Source organism: Apteryx mantelli, chromosome 1, assembly GCF_036417845.1.
Source record: "Apteryx mantelli isolate bAptMan1 chromosome 1, bAptMan1.hap1, whole genome shotgun sequence".
Taxonomy (NCBI): domain Eukaryota; kingdom Metazoa; phylum Chordata; class Aves; order Apterygiformes; family Apterygidae; genus Apteryx; species Apteryx mantelli.
The window spans coordinates 207,546,576-207,562,746 of NC_089978.1; the positions used below are offsets into that span (position 1 = coordinate 207,546,576).

Sequence of the window (16,171 nt, forward strand, 5' to 3'; positions counted from 1 at the left end):
GCGCGTCCCGGCAAAGGAAGAAAAATGGGAAAAAGTAAAAGGTGTAGACTGCATTACCACATATGAAAAAAAAAATGCGGCTGGAGTAGAAAAGAGTGGCAGAAATGTTAAATTCAATACTGTGGAAGTTGCTCTTCCCTTGAATTAATGCAAGCGTGGTACAAACTAGTAATTTTGCTGGAAGCAATGATTTTCTGTTCTAGTGCAAGTATAATGAAATCTAGGCAAATTAATTTTTGCTTACCGATTAAAGCAGGTACTGTACAGACAATAAAGTCTCAGTAATCATCTGATGTACTAGCGTTAGCTCTTTCTCCTGGTCTAATAATTTGTATGAACTTGTCCACTATATTGATACCATGCCAATTCTGAGAGAATCAGACGAAAAAAATCCCAGTGTTTCATGCCCTAAACCAGCTCCCTGACTCGCCTCCCCCCCCCCCCCGGCCACGCGCACGCGCACGCGCACACACGCTCTTTACTGCGTCATACCCCCGGTCTGAGCTATTTCCTTAATCTCTCGCTAGCGAAAAGCTTCAGAAACGCGCGCCGTGATCCGGGCGCCGCTGAGGCCCGGGGGGGGGGGGGGGGATGGCGGCGGTGCGCGCCCCGCAACGGTTAACGGCCAGCGGCGCGCACTGGCCCCGCGGGGGGGGGGGGGGGGGGGGGGCGAGCCGTGCGGGGCGGGCCCGGGCGGGCGCAGCAGCACGCTGCCGAGCCGAGCCGTCCCCAACCGCGCAGGCGCGGCGCGTGCCACGCGGGCGCGGCGGGCCGTTAGCGGGCGGCGCCGCGTGCCCGGTCGCCTGGCAACGCGGGATGGCGGCGGCGGGCGAGCAGCGCGGCCGCGAGTACCTGGAGCGCCACCGGATCCCCGAGCTGCTGCACAGCCTCGGCGCGCTGCTGCTCTATCACCGGCCCGGTACGGGCGAGGCGAGGCGGCGCGGCCAGTCCCGACGGCCGCAGGCCTGGCGAGCGGCGTCCCTCCCCCCCTCCCCCCCGCGGTTGTCTCGACCCCGGCCTTCACCCCTCCGCGGCGCGGGCGTGGCGGTAGGGGTGGGGGTAAATAAGGGTGGCTTTTTTCTAGCCTGCTGGGCCACAGGCTTCGGAGAAGCTGCCGTCAGGAGCCAGCGCCCCCAAGGCCTGCGCAGATCTCTCCGAGGCGGCAGATTTGTTTTGTTTTGCTTTTTGTGGTTTTTTTGTTTGTTTTCCCCGTCAGGCTAGTTAATGGCAGTGCTGCAAGGAACTACTGAGGGACTGCGAAGCTGGTTTAACTAACTGCCTCAGTCACCAGCAGGTGTCTGCTGAGAGACCTGGCGCAGTTAGTTAGGTTAATTTTACTTCATTGCAGAAAGACCACGCGAGTTTTTGATCCAGGTTCTGGAAAGCGTGAAGGCTGGAAAACTAGGTGAGGGGAAGTATCCTTGTCTCATGGATGACTCGAACCTGACTGCCATGTTTGAGATGATGGATGTTGCAGGTCAAGGCTACATAACCTCGGCACAGTACAAAGAAGGTTAGCCTTGCTTGAATAACATTTAGTAAGATTTGTTTGCAAAGAAGAATTTTATTAAAAGTTTTAGAACCATGCATATTTGCTTTTAAAAAGTATCAGCACGTTTGATGATTACACAATCTGCAAGTTGAAAAGTTAAAGAAATTACATATGTTTACTGCTACCTTTATCTTTAGAAGCTCTAGAAAATTCTATTTTAACTTTAGCTCTTAAAACCTTGGGACTAAGCACAGAAGGTCTGCACTCTGAAGATGATGCAACTATCACACTAGACACATTCAAGGAAGAAGCGTAAGTTTAATTGCAAGGATTTTTTGTTGTTGCTTAACTGTTATTTTTTATTTACAAAAGCATATAATTAAAGGACTAACTGGTTTAAGCTTAGCTGCTTTACTTTGCTTTGCACAACTGAAAATGCTCAGTTGTTGCTCTAACTTGATTGACTTGCAGTAATCTGAACATCTGAACATAAGACTCAAACTCAGCATTTTCCTCAACTGTCTTAATTTCTAGATCCTATTAAAGCAGACCTATCCAATTAGCTCCCCCACAGATCGAAGACAATTAACCCAGTCATCAGATAGCCTAAGTGGTTGGAATACTGATTTAGAAATATGAAACATTTGTTATGGTGACAGCTCTGCCTGAAGTAGTAACACATCTCTTAGATGAAACAGGCTCAGAGTTTTAATAGTGTCTCATAGTCAAGGTATGTTTCTAGGGGCAATTTTTTGGTAACTGTAATTTCAGTAAAAATTACAGTCACCAAAAGATAACTGGACCTAGTTATTCTAACACATATCTAACCAGAATTCTTTTTTTCTGTCCTAGGAATAAAAAGATGCTGGAGAGCTGGGCTATATATTAGTTTCAGCTGTAGCTATATGCATTTTTTAAAATATTTTATTTATTTATTTATTTATTTACACACACACAAAATAAGCATTCTCCTCAATCTTTTTTCTCTTTTTTCATCTGTGGACAGCTGCTGTCCTCTCATTTTTAAGCAATGTCCTCTTTTTCTCAATTTTTCCCAAAATTTAGCAATTAGATGTAAAGGAGAAGTGACAAAAAAATTGTTCATCTTTACAAGCCATTGAAGGGGTATCTTTTCAGAATTGCTATTCTTCCATTACAAGATTGCATTGTTAAAAAAGATCTTTTTTAACCAGCAAAAATGGCGTTTTGGAGCTTCTGCAACAGGAGTGATGGATTCAGAGTGTAGCTTGCAGCAGTACTCTGTTACTTGTTGGCTTGTCCATCAATAATACCACTGAATAAAGTTAACTTTAAGAGACAAGTTGTTTCTTAACTTTTTTTTTGAAGGAAAGAAGACCAACTGCAGCAACCTATGAGAAATGTCTAAATTTGAAGAAAGATAGCACTTCCAAATAAAATACTATTTTCATATTTACAACATAGTACTTACACAATTTTTAAATAGGCTCAGTAATAAACGTGATCCTACTTTAAAAAAAAATTAGGAGAGACTTTGGGACAACAAAGAAAAAATCAAAATAGCATGGATAAAGAAAACAGTGTCCTAGATATACATATTTTAACATAAGATGTCCATTAACTAAGATTTACAGATGTAAACACCTGTATTTTTAACTGAAAATGCACCAGTTCATATGGAACAGTTTTCCACACTGTGTGCAGGTGTATTTGCATATACACATTCATTCTGTATTCCTTACAAAGGAATAGTTTGACAACATGCAAGTAATATTCATTAGAGCTGAAGGTACTGTTAGCTTCTAACTTTAATTACAAGAAGGCTATAGAAAATATCCCACTTCTGCTGTGAGGTCAAAAGCCAGATCAGTAGCATTTTGAAATCATTTTATTTTAACAGTAAATATAGGAAGGCACAAAACTAAATTAAAATAAACCAATCTCTAAGCATATAACAGTGAAAAAAAAATCAGGAAGTATATTAATATAATGCATTTGCTTTACTTTTATTTGAAGTAAGTAACCTAGACCAAGTTATTAACCATTTTTCACGAAAATCTTTATTTTCCTGTATTTGGCCAACTAGCTCTCAAATTCAGCAGAATTTCAACATCCTTTTGAGCTAATTTATAAACCCCAAGTTCATTTAACGCTGCTGTTGCAGATGGCTGGTTTGGCTTTAATGTTATTTCATTTTCTGAGGCTGTCTGTAGCACATCCTTCAAAAGCAAGGCAGAGCCAATATTGAGGTTCAGGATAATGCAGGCTTCTTTTATGCTACAGGAGAGGGGGGGGAAGGATTAATATAAGTACCACCCATGAGATGTATTTAACAAATTTGTATGCACAGTGATTAACAAAAATGCCTCCACCGACTTCTGAAAAGGATCAGAACTGCTGGACTGAAAAGTAAGATGAAGATAAATAGTAAGAATAACTATACTATTTAAGTATTTTCTGTTATATATGCGTATTTCAAAAGCATCAATATTTTGCCTCCTAGTGCTTGGCACAGCTTTTGCTTCTTAGTTTTTCCATCAATACTAAAAATACAGAATTGAATTTACCACTTAATAATCTGGCTAGCCTTCCCTAGCTACAGTTTTCTGCAAGATAATTAGAAATTGCTTCTTAGTCAGTGTATTTTAAGAGCACAGTTTAACAGACAATTGCTAAAGTCTGAACATCTTCCCTTATTAATATCATTAAGGAGCAAAGAGATTGATACCCTGCCTTTGTCACATTGTTTCTAGTCTCTAAATATGATAGTCAGGTACCCAGTTAAACATAGTTCTTACTGTTCCTTTCTCCCCCTATGCTGTCTTAGGCTGGGAATAATACATATGTATCAATTACCTTTGTGAATGGAAATGCTCAAATAATCTTAAACCAGAAGATGCTACTTAAATATTCCAATTAAAAATGCCAATATATCACCTGTGTCTTCAAGTATTCAAAACTGAAAGCATACTGAGGCAGAAATCTTAAACCAATCAGCCTAAGGATTTAGCACTGGACTCTTTGGAGGACTCCGGGCTACTTAAAAAGACTGACCACAAAGACAGTAGCTTCTTTTCTCATCAGTGAAAGCAACTAGGCTGCTATACAAGACAATTCTGAGCAGGAACATAATTTAAAGCAGCCTTTCTTCTAATGACAAAGAAAATGTATCATCCTGTGCCGTAACTAAATCTTTGAGTACTTTCTTTGGCCCCAGTTTTGGCAGTCTGTGTTGCTTATATTTCACAAGTTCAGTTACTTGTGTGCAGTAGACAACCTGACTATGCAAACCACTCCAAGAACACATGCCACAGTCAATTTCTACCTGAGTATATATTAGAATCAAAATTTATGTACTTGTAAGTATTGGAAGCAGAGATGATCCATACAGTTTAAGTGGTTCTCCTACAGTCAAAACTATTAAAAAAACTTGTGAAATGTAAAGCATATATATATATCCATCCATTCACTTTTGAAATATTAATACATCAGAAGTTTGCCTACTTACTGTTTGAAATAGTTTTCTGGCCTCTTGCAGTAGTGTGAAAATAAAGGGAACAGATTTCTACTCATGTCAAACTGGAGTTGTGCTGCTCCTCCTTCATTGAAATGATTTGCCAGAATTACCTGCATACACACAGAGGTACACCTTGTGTTTAGACTAGTCACTAACACCTACACTGTACTGCACAAACCAAATTTTGCAGACACCTACCTCCTGATATATGAATACATCCACCTTCTCTGCAAGCATTTGCCAGAAAGTTTTAAACAACGAGTGACAGAGCTGCTGTTCTAGCTGTAGCAGGCGGTCTCTTAAGGTCAACAACATTGGGCAAGCTGTGCTTGATAAAGACATTACTGCTTGCTCTGCCTGGGATGGTAAGGACAGCCACCTAAAGAAAGTGATCACATTGAAGTCATTGTAACGAAGTTATTCATATGAAAACAACTGAAATCAAAATTATCCTTTAAAAAAAACCTTAGTCATTTACAGTATTGTAGAGAGAGATCTTTCACATTTCAAATGTCTAAAAATAACCATAGTCTAATGCTCTATTTAAATTTCATTTAAAGTGTTAAGCTCACCATTTTGTTAAAAATCTCTAAATATACCATACAAAAACAAGAAACCAATGAATCAGCTAATCCATAAAATCATTTAGCTGCTGTCTTCATTTTATGAAGTACTTTACAAATTCTGCTGAGGAGCAAACACTCAAGAAGCCTTTTGTGTCCATGAAGATAGAAGCAGCCATTACAGGTCCTTTCATATTTACTCTAATACCACTGTACTTCCAAGAATATAATTCTTGTCCAAAAAAATTAAGCCAAGATTCTTCCTAGGGTTTTGAAAACAATGTGCCCACTTATTGCAGGACTAGTTTAGAAAACGTAAGTCAACATTAAAATGGTTTTGAAGGAAACAAAGAATTTTCCAAGGTTTACTACCATTAACCATTCCTATTCAGGAAACTAATTTTTCCTGTTAACTATTTTTGCCCTCATTTGCCTCAGTGTTTTTAACAGAAAATAATACTGTAATAGAGGAGAGTAAAAAAAAAGAATCACCTCTCTTTTTTGTACAGCTTTGCAGCATCTTTGACCTCTCTGAAGACATGATCTACCTGACGAGTCAACATATCATGTTTCAGACGTTCTAGGAGGTTAATCATTTCATCAAAGACAGAACTCTCCATCGACGCCAGCTGCCCTAGCTGTAGTTTACTGACAGTATTACTTTCTGCACGAACCTCTAGTTCAGCCTGCTGCAACTGCAAGAAGAACTACAAAACAAAACCAGACAAATATGACCAAAACCAATTCTATCATTTGAATTTCTGATTTGTACTTTAACAGGTAGGCTTCTAAGATGACATTTTCCTGGCACACTTATAAACTTAAAATTTTAAGATTAAAAAAACTCTTATTTTTTCTGTAGTCCTAATATATTAAAAATAAAACATGGTGTTTTCACAGTGATGAAACTGGTATGGGTTTCAAATACAGCAGCAGATAGGTAACAGGAATAGATTTAGAGAAATACTGAAAAACATTTTACAAGATTTACAGTAAAATGTTTTTAAAGGGTCAAAATGTGTTTATTTACAAAAATAAACTAGAATCTTTAGGGTTTGTTTTTTGGGGTTTTTTGTTTTTTGGGTTTTTTTTTTTTTAGAAATAACAGTTCATTAAATAATAGATTTGCTGGGCTGACTAAGGCAAGAAAATGGATCGAGTGTAATGTAACACAATGGTAACAGTAAGAAGTTGCTGGTTTGGGTTTTAAGCAGATCAAGCAGCTGTGTGTAGATGTAGCTATACAACATGAAGGCTGTTGTCTTAGAAAGTCAAGATTATCCTCTGCTTGATCTACAGTTTTTGTGAAGACAGAAAGAATTTGGAGGCAGACCGTTTCATATACAATACCTACTTCAACACACTTTACATATGACAGTTTCATGGTCTTCTATAGCAATATCCATCGAAAAGCTGAAATCCTACAGAGCAGCCATGCTGCCACCAGGCTGTTATATAGGAAAATAATCGATTCTCAATTCCCAATTATCAATGAGTGGCTTTTCTGAGGAAATTTTAACTATATTGTAATGCAGATACCCATGCTGGCTCCATTTAAGCTAACTTGGCATGGGAGTAGTACAGCAACATTCACGTGCCACTGCAGTGCATGCACTTTAACAGCAATGTTGTTAATAGTGGCTCAGAGATCTCTGCACTCCAAAGTCAATCGTCATTATTTTTACAATACAAAGTATGTAAATGAGACCCTCTTTTTGTCTGTTCAGATTATTCCCTTCCCCAGCCTCCCCTCCCATTTCCCTGGAAAGTTTATAATTAATATAGCTAAGATCCCAAACAGTAATCTACACTTATTTATCCTTTTTTAATTAAAACTAAATTTATAACTAGTTCTATTTTTTCCATGATTAATCCTACTTAATACAGTTAGATGAACACTGCTAAAAATAAATTTCATTCACTATGAAACATAAAACACTACTACTCCATTTTAAAGCAAAATAATTACTTACTATATTGTCAGCCCAGTCTGCCAACACTGTTGCTATATAGTTAACAGCATTAAGGATTGCACAGTATCGAAAACCTAAAGAAGCTCTAGTCTCTTCCTTCATTACTTGAGTTAATCGTATCCTGAAGTCATCAACTAATTCCTTCTGTAACCCCAGAAACTGCAGTTTTCTGGAAGCTGTTGGAAGATTCTTATACCTGTCTGCAAAGACAGTAATAAGTTGCTTTACATTTTCCAACACGTGAAAAACTGAGTCCCAGTAAAGAAGTGTTATGGCTGTCTTATTACACAACCTTATTTTTGTGAACACATCACATAATATTTAACTTTAAAATAGTTAGGGAAACCACTCAATGCAAAAGCTAAACATGTGTAAAGAAACAACATACCTGTTTTTTTCACTCATGATTCCATTGGCATTTTGTATTCTAACATATATATATAAGTAATATGTTACTATACCACACCAGCCCAGCAATACCACATGGCCCCAAAAGGCTACTCCCACAGAGTAAGATAAAACATTTGAGTATGCAAGTCAGAATGTCTCCTGAATACTTGCTTGCTCTTCTGTTCTGGAAAATCAAGGTACTTAATGACTTCTAAGGTGTCAAGGAATCAAAAGTAATGGTACAATATTTTTATTACTTACTGTAAAAAATAAATCTATTAAGTTACAGTTTTTCTATTATTCATTTTAAACAAGATGAATGTCTATAGCTTGATATTACCTGTTATAACTAACAAGAGAGTCATAAAAGTTTCAGCGCAGTCTGGGACTTTCATTTCATCTACATCAGTGATATCTTTATATTGTGATATCCATGCAGCCTCAGATGAAAGCATAGAGTCCATTTTCTGAAGAGCAACTGAGATGCACAAAAATTGTAAATTGTTTAAATGTTTAACAGATAATTGCCTAACAAAAACTCTCTAAAATACATGATCGTACATAAGAACATAAAAATATAAAAGCCTTATCTGTAATAAGATAAAAATTTACATCTTCAGAGTGTGAAAACAACTGATGACTGGCTTTGTACAGAATCATCTCCAGTATCTCTGCATTTGTAATTCTGTTAACAACTATGTCAGAGTTGAGTTTTTTCTATAGTTGGCTTGCTCCTTTCCAATATATTTCCTCTTCACTTCTCATAAGTTAATACCTTTCCTAATTCAATCTAAACGCCCATCGTTTTTCCGCACACACAAATATATCACTGTCTAAAAGCAAGCCTACTAAATCCCATACAGCTTAGGGGCAACAGTCCTACAAATTACAAAAGCACTATCAGAGTCAAAGCAATTTTTAGACAAAATAATTCTAGAATATAAAAATAAAGAGCTTTACATATACCCTATTTAAGGGGACTATTTCTGTAAGTATACACTATATAATCAGAAAGAAAATATGTATAAAGGCCAACAAAATCCATTATAAGTCTTACATTTTTTTTCCACTGTTAGCCACCTTTGGAAGCAGGATTCTTCTGAGAGAATATGCATGCAACTGGGAAAGCTGCTGAGATAACCATGAACACTGTATAACTCTCTCTCAAATAGAAGTACCTCATCCACAAGGTGACAAAAGAGAGTATCATCATATAAAAGGCATGGAATATCAGCAGCCAACTTCTCCAAAATCAGCATTACTAGACCACGAGAGAATTCAAGCTTTAAAAAAATAAAATAAAATAAATAAAGTTCAGAGGTAAGTAAGTATTAACATGTAGATAGCTTTAAAACTGTTACTAGACTGAGTTAAGTCTCACCACTTATCAAGTGAAATCAGAAAAATGGGCTTGCACCCATGTCTATTGGAAGTCATCAAATGTATGATACAGATTAAACCACAAAACTGCTTACCGCAGCATTCACTGAAGATCCTGCCTTGTCCAATATGGGCTGGATTTTGTCATCAAGGAACTGTGCATGATTTCCAATCCACATAAGCACTTGTGTTAAATACCACTCAGGCTTATTAAAAAAGATTAACAACAATAAATATTAAACCCATCCAAACAACATTTATCCAAGTGTTGAATCTATACACTCGTTTAATGTGTTACCTGTCATGAAAAGATAAAGAAAATGCATGCTCTACAAAGGAAATATTTGAAATCGAGTTTAGACACAGAAATTAAAAAAACATATTGCTTGTTACTCATACAAGTCATATTAAAAATGGAAGTTATCTGCTGCTGATGGGTTCTAACATGCTATAAATGTTACAGGCATGAAGAGTTTTCAAAACCAGCGGTTAGAGTTTAAAAAAAGTACTCAGAATACAAATGCCTAGGCAAATAACAATAAAGAGGAAGGCAAGGAACATTAGCTTTAAATTTGAATTTTTTCAACTGAAACTTTTACATCACAATTTAAAAAAAAAAAAAGTAGGCTTGGTGCTTTTTTTTTTAACTCTGTTTTTTGGAACAGAATAAACAGCGGATTAGAACTGTATGTGTATACTTTATAGAGAAACTATCTTCTTTTTTGTCCTGGTATATTAACTTAATATTTAAAAGACAAACACCTAAAAATACTGATCTCTTCCCCTGCCTTCTCCTGATCTCTGATCACACAACACCCTTATAAAAATTAAAGCTATTTACAAGAAAAAGCAACATCAGAGAAGCGTTTGTGCACTTGAAGTATCTTGAATTAACTAATTATTTTGTTTCTCCAAGTAAAAACTCCAAATTTTTATCTCCCCCTTCTCTGTTGCTTTCTCAGTCATGAGGTCTCTTTACTTCCACGTACATTTCTCCCTGTTCTTTTGTGCAAGTCTAGGCACAGCAGAAAGGACATGCTCCTTCGAAAACTCATCAATAGCTCTGTTCTTAGAGTCTTTGTACCTAACCTCAGTGTGCACTGGAACTGGGGAGTCTACCACCTTCTCATTTCACATCATAATGCCTTTAATCTTTTTCCATAGTTTTCACACCTAGAAACATGGCCTGCAGCCTGATAAATGTTTCTTTCAGTGTTAGCGCAAATGGAAGTTGTTCTTAACCTCCTCACTACCAATCACCAAAGAAATTTCTGTTGATGCATTCTGTTATCCACATTTTGTGTCTATTTCTCATTTTTGTATTTTCACTTGTCTACCAAATTTCACTTTTTTTGATACTCTTTCCAATTTGTCAAGATCGTTGTCAACTCTGATTCCATCCTCTCAAATACCTGTAACCCCTTCTGGGTTGATGTCTTTCAAGTATTTTATACAGGTAGTTTTTCTATTCCATTATTCAAGTTATTAGGGAAAATAAACTGACTAGAGCCATGCCCTGCCAGAATATCCTTCCGATTTGACACTAGATTACCTGTAACTTCTTTACAAGTCTTTTTAAAAGAACAGTTGTGCACCCAACCTTATGGACAAATTTCATCTCTAGAAAATAATTTTCCCAGTTTGCTTATAAGAACATTTTGCTGAACTGTCTATAAAACCTTAGTGAACTAAAGAGAGTCACTATTTCCCCACTAATATGCATAACATCATTAAGAATGCACTGTAGTAGCAATTCTCAGAGTGGAAATATATTTGTATTTACCCAGTGTTGTCAATGCAAGCACACATACTAAACCGTTATAAAACGGCTCTCAAATTCAGTTGCAGATGCATTACAGCAACATATGTGTTCTACTTGTAGGAAGCCTGCCTGAATGATAATTCTCAGATAAAAATATTCAATCTTTGATAATAATTCACACATACACAAAAAAAAAAGTCAGTTTCCCACAGGTAAACTGGACCTCTCTTGTTTCACGTCAAATGAAAAAGTGCTATCTTGATGTCTGCCACACATGGAGTTTTGAAGAATCTTAATTTCAGGGGGAAAAAAAAGTGTTAAACTATGTAATTTAAATACAGTAATGTATCTGGTGCTAAAACCAAAATTAAAAACAATCAACTAAATCTCCTATACCTTGTTTAAAATATTGGTTTGTTTATTTCCAGTGAAATGATACTTGAATCTTTTCTGAAGAGGATTCAGCATGATCTGCATTGGAAGGATAACAGGTGGTGATGGAGGTAGAGAGTACTTTTCTGGCAATTGTTTAGGTTTGGTTAGTAGTTCATCTCTAAGTTTGAAGGTCAAGGATAAAACATTTTTATTAATAGACTATGCAAGTGTTGAATTCTCCCAACATAATAATTTCAATAAAATGGGTTTATAAAAAATGAACATTTCTTAGTTTTACCTAGTTGACTTAAGGCACTATTATACAGGCTGTGATATTCTCAGAATAAGAAAAATATATTAAATATTACATAAAACTGAAATATTTTGAGTAACTCAGGCTGATAAGGATTAGTTATTCAACAGTCAATAAGTCACTGAAGTTGGTTTAAGAAATCAATTATCAGGGCGGGGGGGGGAACACGACACCAACAGGGTCTGACCAAAACACATGCATATTGCATATTCGTATTTCTTACAGGAGGACCAAAAATTCATGGGATTAATAAAGGCAATACATCATTTCTCATTTTCAAGAGCTGATTTAAGTGACCTGAACTGACAGACCAAGACTGTTATTAATGCAGGGTTGCATAGAGTGGCTTTGCTTCTTCCCAGTTCAAGATTCAAAAAAAAAAGGGGGGGGGGGGCCACAATCTCTCCAGTGAAAATTGTTTAGCTGTGCTTTATTTAATTTACAAACAAAAGAAACAGGATGAGCAATGGCCCCTTTTGAAGTTTTTGAAAATCCTTTTGTGGCCTCCCCTTTTTGTAAAGTCTCCTTCTGAGACACGTATCTGTAGCTCTCTCTCTACTCCTTCTGGGATGGGACATCTTGAAGGGATTAAGGCTGATTTCAAACATGCATACTGTTTCATGATATAGAGGAGTAGCTATCAGGTTTATACAGAGCCCTTACATCCTATTACGCGCTGCTTAACACCTATGAAAAGCATTTAGCTATGCCTCACAGAGAATATATCACCATTTTTATTAGCATAGGTAATGCTGTCAAAGTATATAAGGCCTGATCATCATGACACCTGAACTGTCAGCTACCATGAGATCACTGGATCTGGTGACTTGGAGTTGTAATATTGCTATGGCCATAAAGAATAACTTCCTCTATTCAACACAAGTTTTAAACTCTAGCTCTGTTCACCTGACACTTTCTGTGTAAAAAATATATTCTAATGTTAATACAAAGTAACATAAATTCAATTTTTATTCTGTCTTCAGAGAGAATAAAATTTTAAATAATTTCCCTTTAGAACCTGCACACCAGACATTTATTATCCTTACTAAAACACACAACTATTCAAAAGGATACGAGGTTTGCAATTTCAGAAGTTGACAAAACAATGTCTCCAAATTATTGTACATATCAGGAGCACTGGCTGGTGCAGCAAGGCCAAGTGCCTGAGACTGCGGTGGCCCCACAAATGGCCAATGAAGCTGGGTTAACACCTCTTCAAAGTCACTGCAACACAAAACATGCACTTTAACATGAGTTTATGGTACAATGCAAAGATGATAGAATAATGGTGCATTGCTTACCTTGACAACTTGTCCTTAAGAATTTTATGCCAGAATTTAACAGTGGATCTCACAAAAGAAAGAAGATGAGAACAAGATGACTCCTGAAGTTTAATATCCAGTTCTGCCATGAATGCTAAAGTAGTGGCTGCCTCAGGAACATTGTTGGTCATCAGGTACTGCTGAATGCTATCACTATGAAATAAAATTGAGGCTCAAAATTCACTAAAGGTTACACACAAAAAAATCATCTATATATTGAGAAATTAAGATAAAACTTGCTTAATCTAAAATATTTAAATGATAAACTAGGTTACTGCTCTGAGCACATATGCACAATACCCAGACATGATTAATGGACCAAGCTCCTTATTTGAAGCTTCCTAGGAAGTAAGAGTCTGTCACAGAGGATTAAACTGTTGAGGAAAAGGAGTGGAAGATGAGAAAAGGAGGAAGGCCTCAAACTCTTTTAAGCACAGCTTCTTGAAATAGTCATTTTAAAGATCTGTTTTTCCTCTCACTTCCAAGAACAACACTGAAAACAAATTTCACAAAGCAGCAGGCCTGCCTAATCCATCTCTATAGTTTTGTGCATAATACTTCACAACTAAAGTTTGTCTATATAAAATTCGATCCAACAATGCCTTTTAATTTCTGAAATTCTTTGTGTGCACTACAAAAAATTCTCTGCTGAAAGAAGCTATGAATTAATTAACATGAACTTGCTCATTTGTACTAAAATAAGATCTGTGCACTAAAACAAAGAATTAGAATTTTGAAGTCTGAAGTGTCATGTTTCTTCTCAAAATGTTCAGGTATTACTTTAATTATCATATTGTAATTTACAGTGACTGAAAAAAATTTAAGCATAAATGTTTTTTCATCTTTTCTCTCTCACATAAAAAGTTGCCAGATACTGTCTTCTTTCTCAAAGTTGGCAGAAATCAGAGCAATAATCTCAAATTCTCACTAGTAAATGAATTAACAAATTGCATTTAAGATGACTTTCAGTGTTTATCAAATTTTATGTTTATGTGTTTATTAAATCTGATTATTTAACACTGAAGCTTCGAAAAAGCTGTGTGATAATACCAGTAAGAATTTTTTAAAGGTCTTTCAATTTTACCTTAACTCTTCTATTCGTGAAATCCATTTCAGGTAAGACAGGTGTCGTTCAATCTCTTCTACTTGACTAATCAGTACATCAAGATCCTCCATCCAAGGCTGAGCTTTCAGTAAGTGGCTACTGATTGAACTGGATAAAAGGGTTTCTTCCTCCAAAAGCCGACTAAGAGACTTTTTAGAATCTTCTGCATTCTTTAAAGCATTCTGAATTCTTTTAGGGACTTCTGATGAAACTGTAAGTACCTATATTTATAGAGAAGTATTAAGCATAAAATAACATAGTATTTCTCTGTATAGTGCAGTGATTTTATATGGGATATTAATAAATTGCCCCAATTTAGTTAAATACGCTTAATCAATCATTCAGCATATTTAGCATTTCCATGAAAATCTGAAGAGACACTTACCTGTTCTTCTAACTGCCTTTTATTTTCAGATAGCTTATCAATAAGGTTGTCTAGCTTCCTCAGAGAATCATAGTCATTTCCAACTTCTCTTTCCACAAATTCAGAAACATAGTATGGGATATCACAGTGATCTGGATCTCTAGTGACTTCTTTCTTTCTAACATTAATGGTTGCCATGTCTTCTTATCTGCAATACTGATCATATGATTTCTAGTTAGTCACCACTAAGACAGTACTACCAATTGTTGATCTGCCGAGGATACAAAATTCCATGAGAAGGACAGTTCAACTGAAATTTAAGTAAAATCTTAATAAGATATTCAATATTGCTGTAAATGAGGTAATTTGTTTGGATAAGGCTTAGCAGAGATACAATGAAACCTTGCTAATACACACTCCATTGTTGATTTATCAGCTTTTAATTAGTAAAGTGAAATACATCTGCTACTTAAAGAAACAGCTGCCCCAAAATTGAGTTTAATTAAAAATAGTTCAGTATGCTTGCTTCTAGTATTGAAAGCAAGGAAAAATACTGGAAAAAACATGTATTTTTATTAAACATGAAGGAAAAAAAACCCAATGACCTACTTACCTTTTCATGCAGTTTAGGATGTTCCAGAAATGTCAAATGATGAGGTGACCCATGACTAGCAAAGTATCCAGTCAGGTCTTGCAGAATAAGCACGATTTATAAAGTTAGTGCATCAGTGAAATATCAATAATAAAAGAATAGAGTATAACAGCAGAAGAGGCACACGCTGATCCGTGCGTTTGGCAGCATCCAGAAAAAAACGGTCCTGAAATTGAGAAAATGCTTATGCACTGCGAAAGAAAAAAAAAAGCAACAATGACTGCTTAGCTGTATTACAATTCAGTTTTTTAATTCCACTTTCAAAACAGTGTTTAAAAATGTAGTTCATACACCTGCGCTTTATCCATTTTAATTAAATGAAAAAGCATATTAAATGGACAACAGGAAAGCGTGGGAAAAAGGTGCAAGTGATGAGTCGGGAGAGCAGGAAAGAGCACCAGGAAGAAGAAACTGGGAGACAGTAGCTGGGAAGAGGCGAACACCGAGGACAGAGGCCCTCGGGGGAGAGAGGGAGGGCGCCGCACGCGAGAGACGGGAGCGGTCAGTACCCCCAGGCTGTCCGCAAAACCCAGGGCGAGCAGCAGCCCAGCGGCCGCCAAGCGGCGTGCTCCGAGCAGCACCACAGCGGGCTGCGGGCCCTCACGGAGGCCCCGAGGAGACCCCGCGGCACCCGGCCAGGCCAGGGCCCCGCAGGCGCCCCGCCGCCTCCGCGAGGCCGCCTCCGCGCGGCCCCCCCCGCTCCGCCGGCCCTTGTCCGCCCCTCAGCGCTCCCCGGCCGCCGCGAGCCAGACGGACAGCTACCGGGCCGGGCCCGCTCCGGGCCTACGCGGCGCCGCGCCTCGCCGCGGGCCGCACCTGCTCCCGGCGGGACGGGGCAGCGGCCGCTCGCCAGCCCCGCCGCCACCGCGCGGGCTGCTCGCTCACCTGCCGCCCGCGCGCCCGCGGCACCGCCCCCCGCCGCTGCCACGTCACCAGCCGAAAAAGCCCAGGGGCGGCGGCCGCCACAGCGGGTCACGCGCGCAC

General features: G+C 38.0%; 2 protein-coding genes across 7 annotated transcripts; one reads left to right on the top strand and one right to left on the bottom strand.

Moving 5' to 3' along the window:
- The first annotated feature begins 753 nt into the window (after window positions 1–753).
- EFCAB10 (EF-hand calcium binding domain 10) lies at window positions 754–6,145 on the top strand. 4 transcript variants are annotated; one of them, XR_010887016.1, is made up of 5 exons: window positions 754–919; window positions 1,349–1,513; window positions 1,720–1,804; window positions 3,822–3,880; window positions 6,061–6,143. XR_010887016.1 is itself a non-coding variant. In XM_067316430.1 (4 exons), exons 1-4 carry the CDS (start codon window positions 817–819, stop codon window positions 6,092–6,094), a joined length of 387 nt encoding a protein of 128 aa, XP_067172531.1. In that variant the 5' UTR covers window positions 754–816; the 3' UTR covers window positions 6,095–6,145. The 4 variants fall into 4 exon arrangements, 2 of the variants coding, with proteins under 2 accessions (XP_067172531.1, XP_067172525.1); XR_010887015.1 differs by having other exon boundaries at window positions 3,822–3,898; window positions 6,061–6,138; XM_067316430.1 differs by lacking the exon at window positions 3,822–3,880 and having other exon boundaries at window positions 6,061–6,145.
- RINT1 (RAD50 interactor 1) lies at window positions 2,914–16,128 on the bottom strand. 3 transcript variants are annotated; one of them, XM_067316406.1, is made up of 15 exons: window positions 16,073–16,128; window positions 15,149–15,353; window positions 14,557–14,751; window positions 14,151–14,392; window positions 13,046–13,219; window positions 12,819–12,968; window positions 11,453–11,609; window positions 9,390–9,500; window positions 8,972–9,197; window positions 8,255–8,392; window positions 7,525–7,724; window positions 6,044–6,258; window positions 5,187–5,367; window positions 4,980–5,098; window positions 2,914–3,748 (listed from the first exon to the last, which is right to left on the bottom strand). In XM_067316406.1, the coding sequence occupies exons 3-15, from the start codon at window positions 14,731–14,733 to the stop codon at window positions 3,532–3,534; spliced, it is 2,307 nt and encodes a 768-aa protein (XP_067172507.1). In that variant the 5' UTR covers window positions 14,734–14,751; window positions 15,149–15,353; window positions 16,073–16,128; the 3' UTR covers window positions 2,914–3,531. The 3 variants fall into 3 exon arrangements, with proteins under 3 accessions (XP_067172507.1, XP_013799960.1, XP_013799967.1); XM_013944506.2 differs by lacking the exon at window positions 16,073–16,128 and having other exon boundaries at window positions 15,149–15,794; XM_013944513.2 differs by lacking the exons at window positions 9,390–9,500; window positions 16,073–16,128 and having other exon boundaries at window positions 15,149–15,794.
- Between the last annotated feature and the right edge of the window lie 43 nt (window positions 16,129–16,171).

Bases quoted from the DNA above. Each gene is read 5' to 3' on its own strand.
- RINT1 (XM_067316406.1), bottom strand. From the start codon at position 14,733: ATGGCAACCATTAATGTTAGAAAGAAAGAAGTCACTAGAGATCCAGAT. The intron at 6,259-7,524 runs GTAAGTAATTAT...TTTGTTTTGTAG, and splicing joins CAGACTGGGCTGACAATATA to TTCTTCTTGCAGTTGCAGCA. The intron at 5,099-5,186 runs GTAGGTGTCTGC...GTGTGTATGCAG, and splicing joins ATGTATTCATATATCAGGAG to GTAATTCTGGCAAATCATTT.
- EFCAB10 (XM_067316424.1), top strand. From the start codon at position 817: ATGGCGGCGGCGGGCGAGCAGCGCGGCCGCGAGTACCTGGAGCGCCAC. The intron at 920-1,348 runs GTACGGGCGAGG...ACTTCATTGCAG, and splicing joins GCTGCTCTATCACCGGCCCG to AAAGACCACGCGAGTTTTTG. The intron at 1,805-2,344 runs GTAAGTTTAATT...TTTCTGTCCTAG, and splicing joins GACACATTCAAGGAAGAAGC to GAATAAAAAGATGCTGGAGA.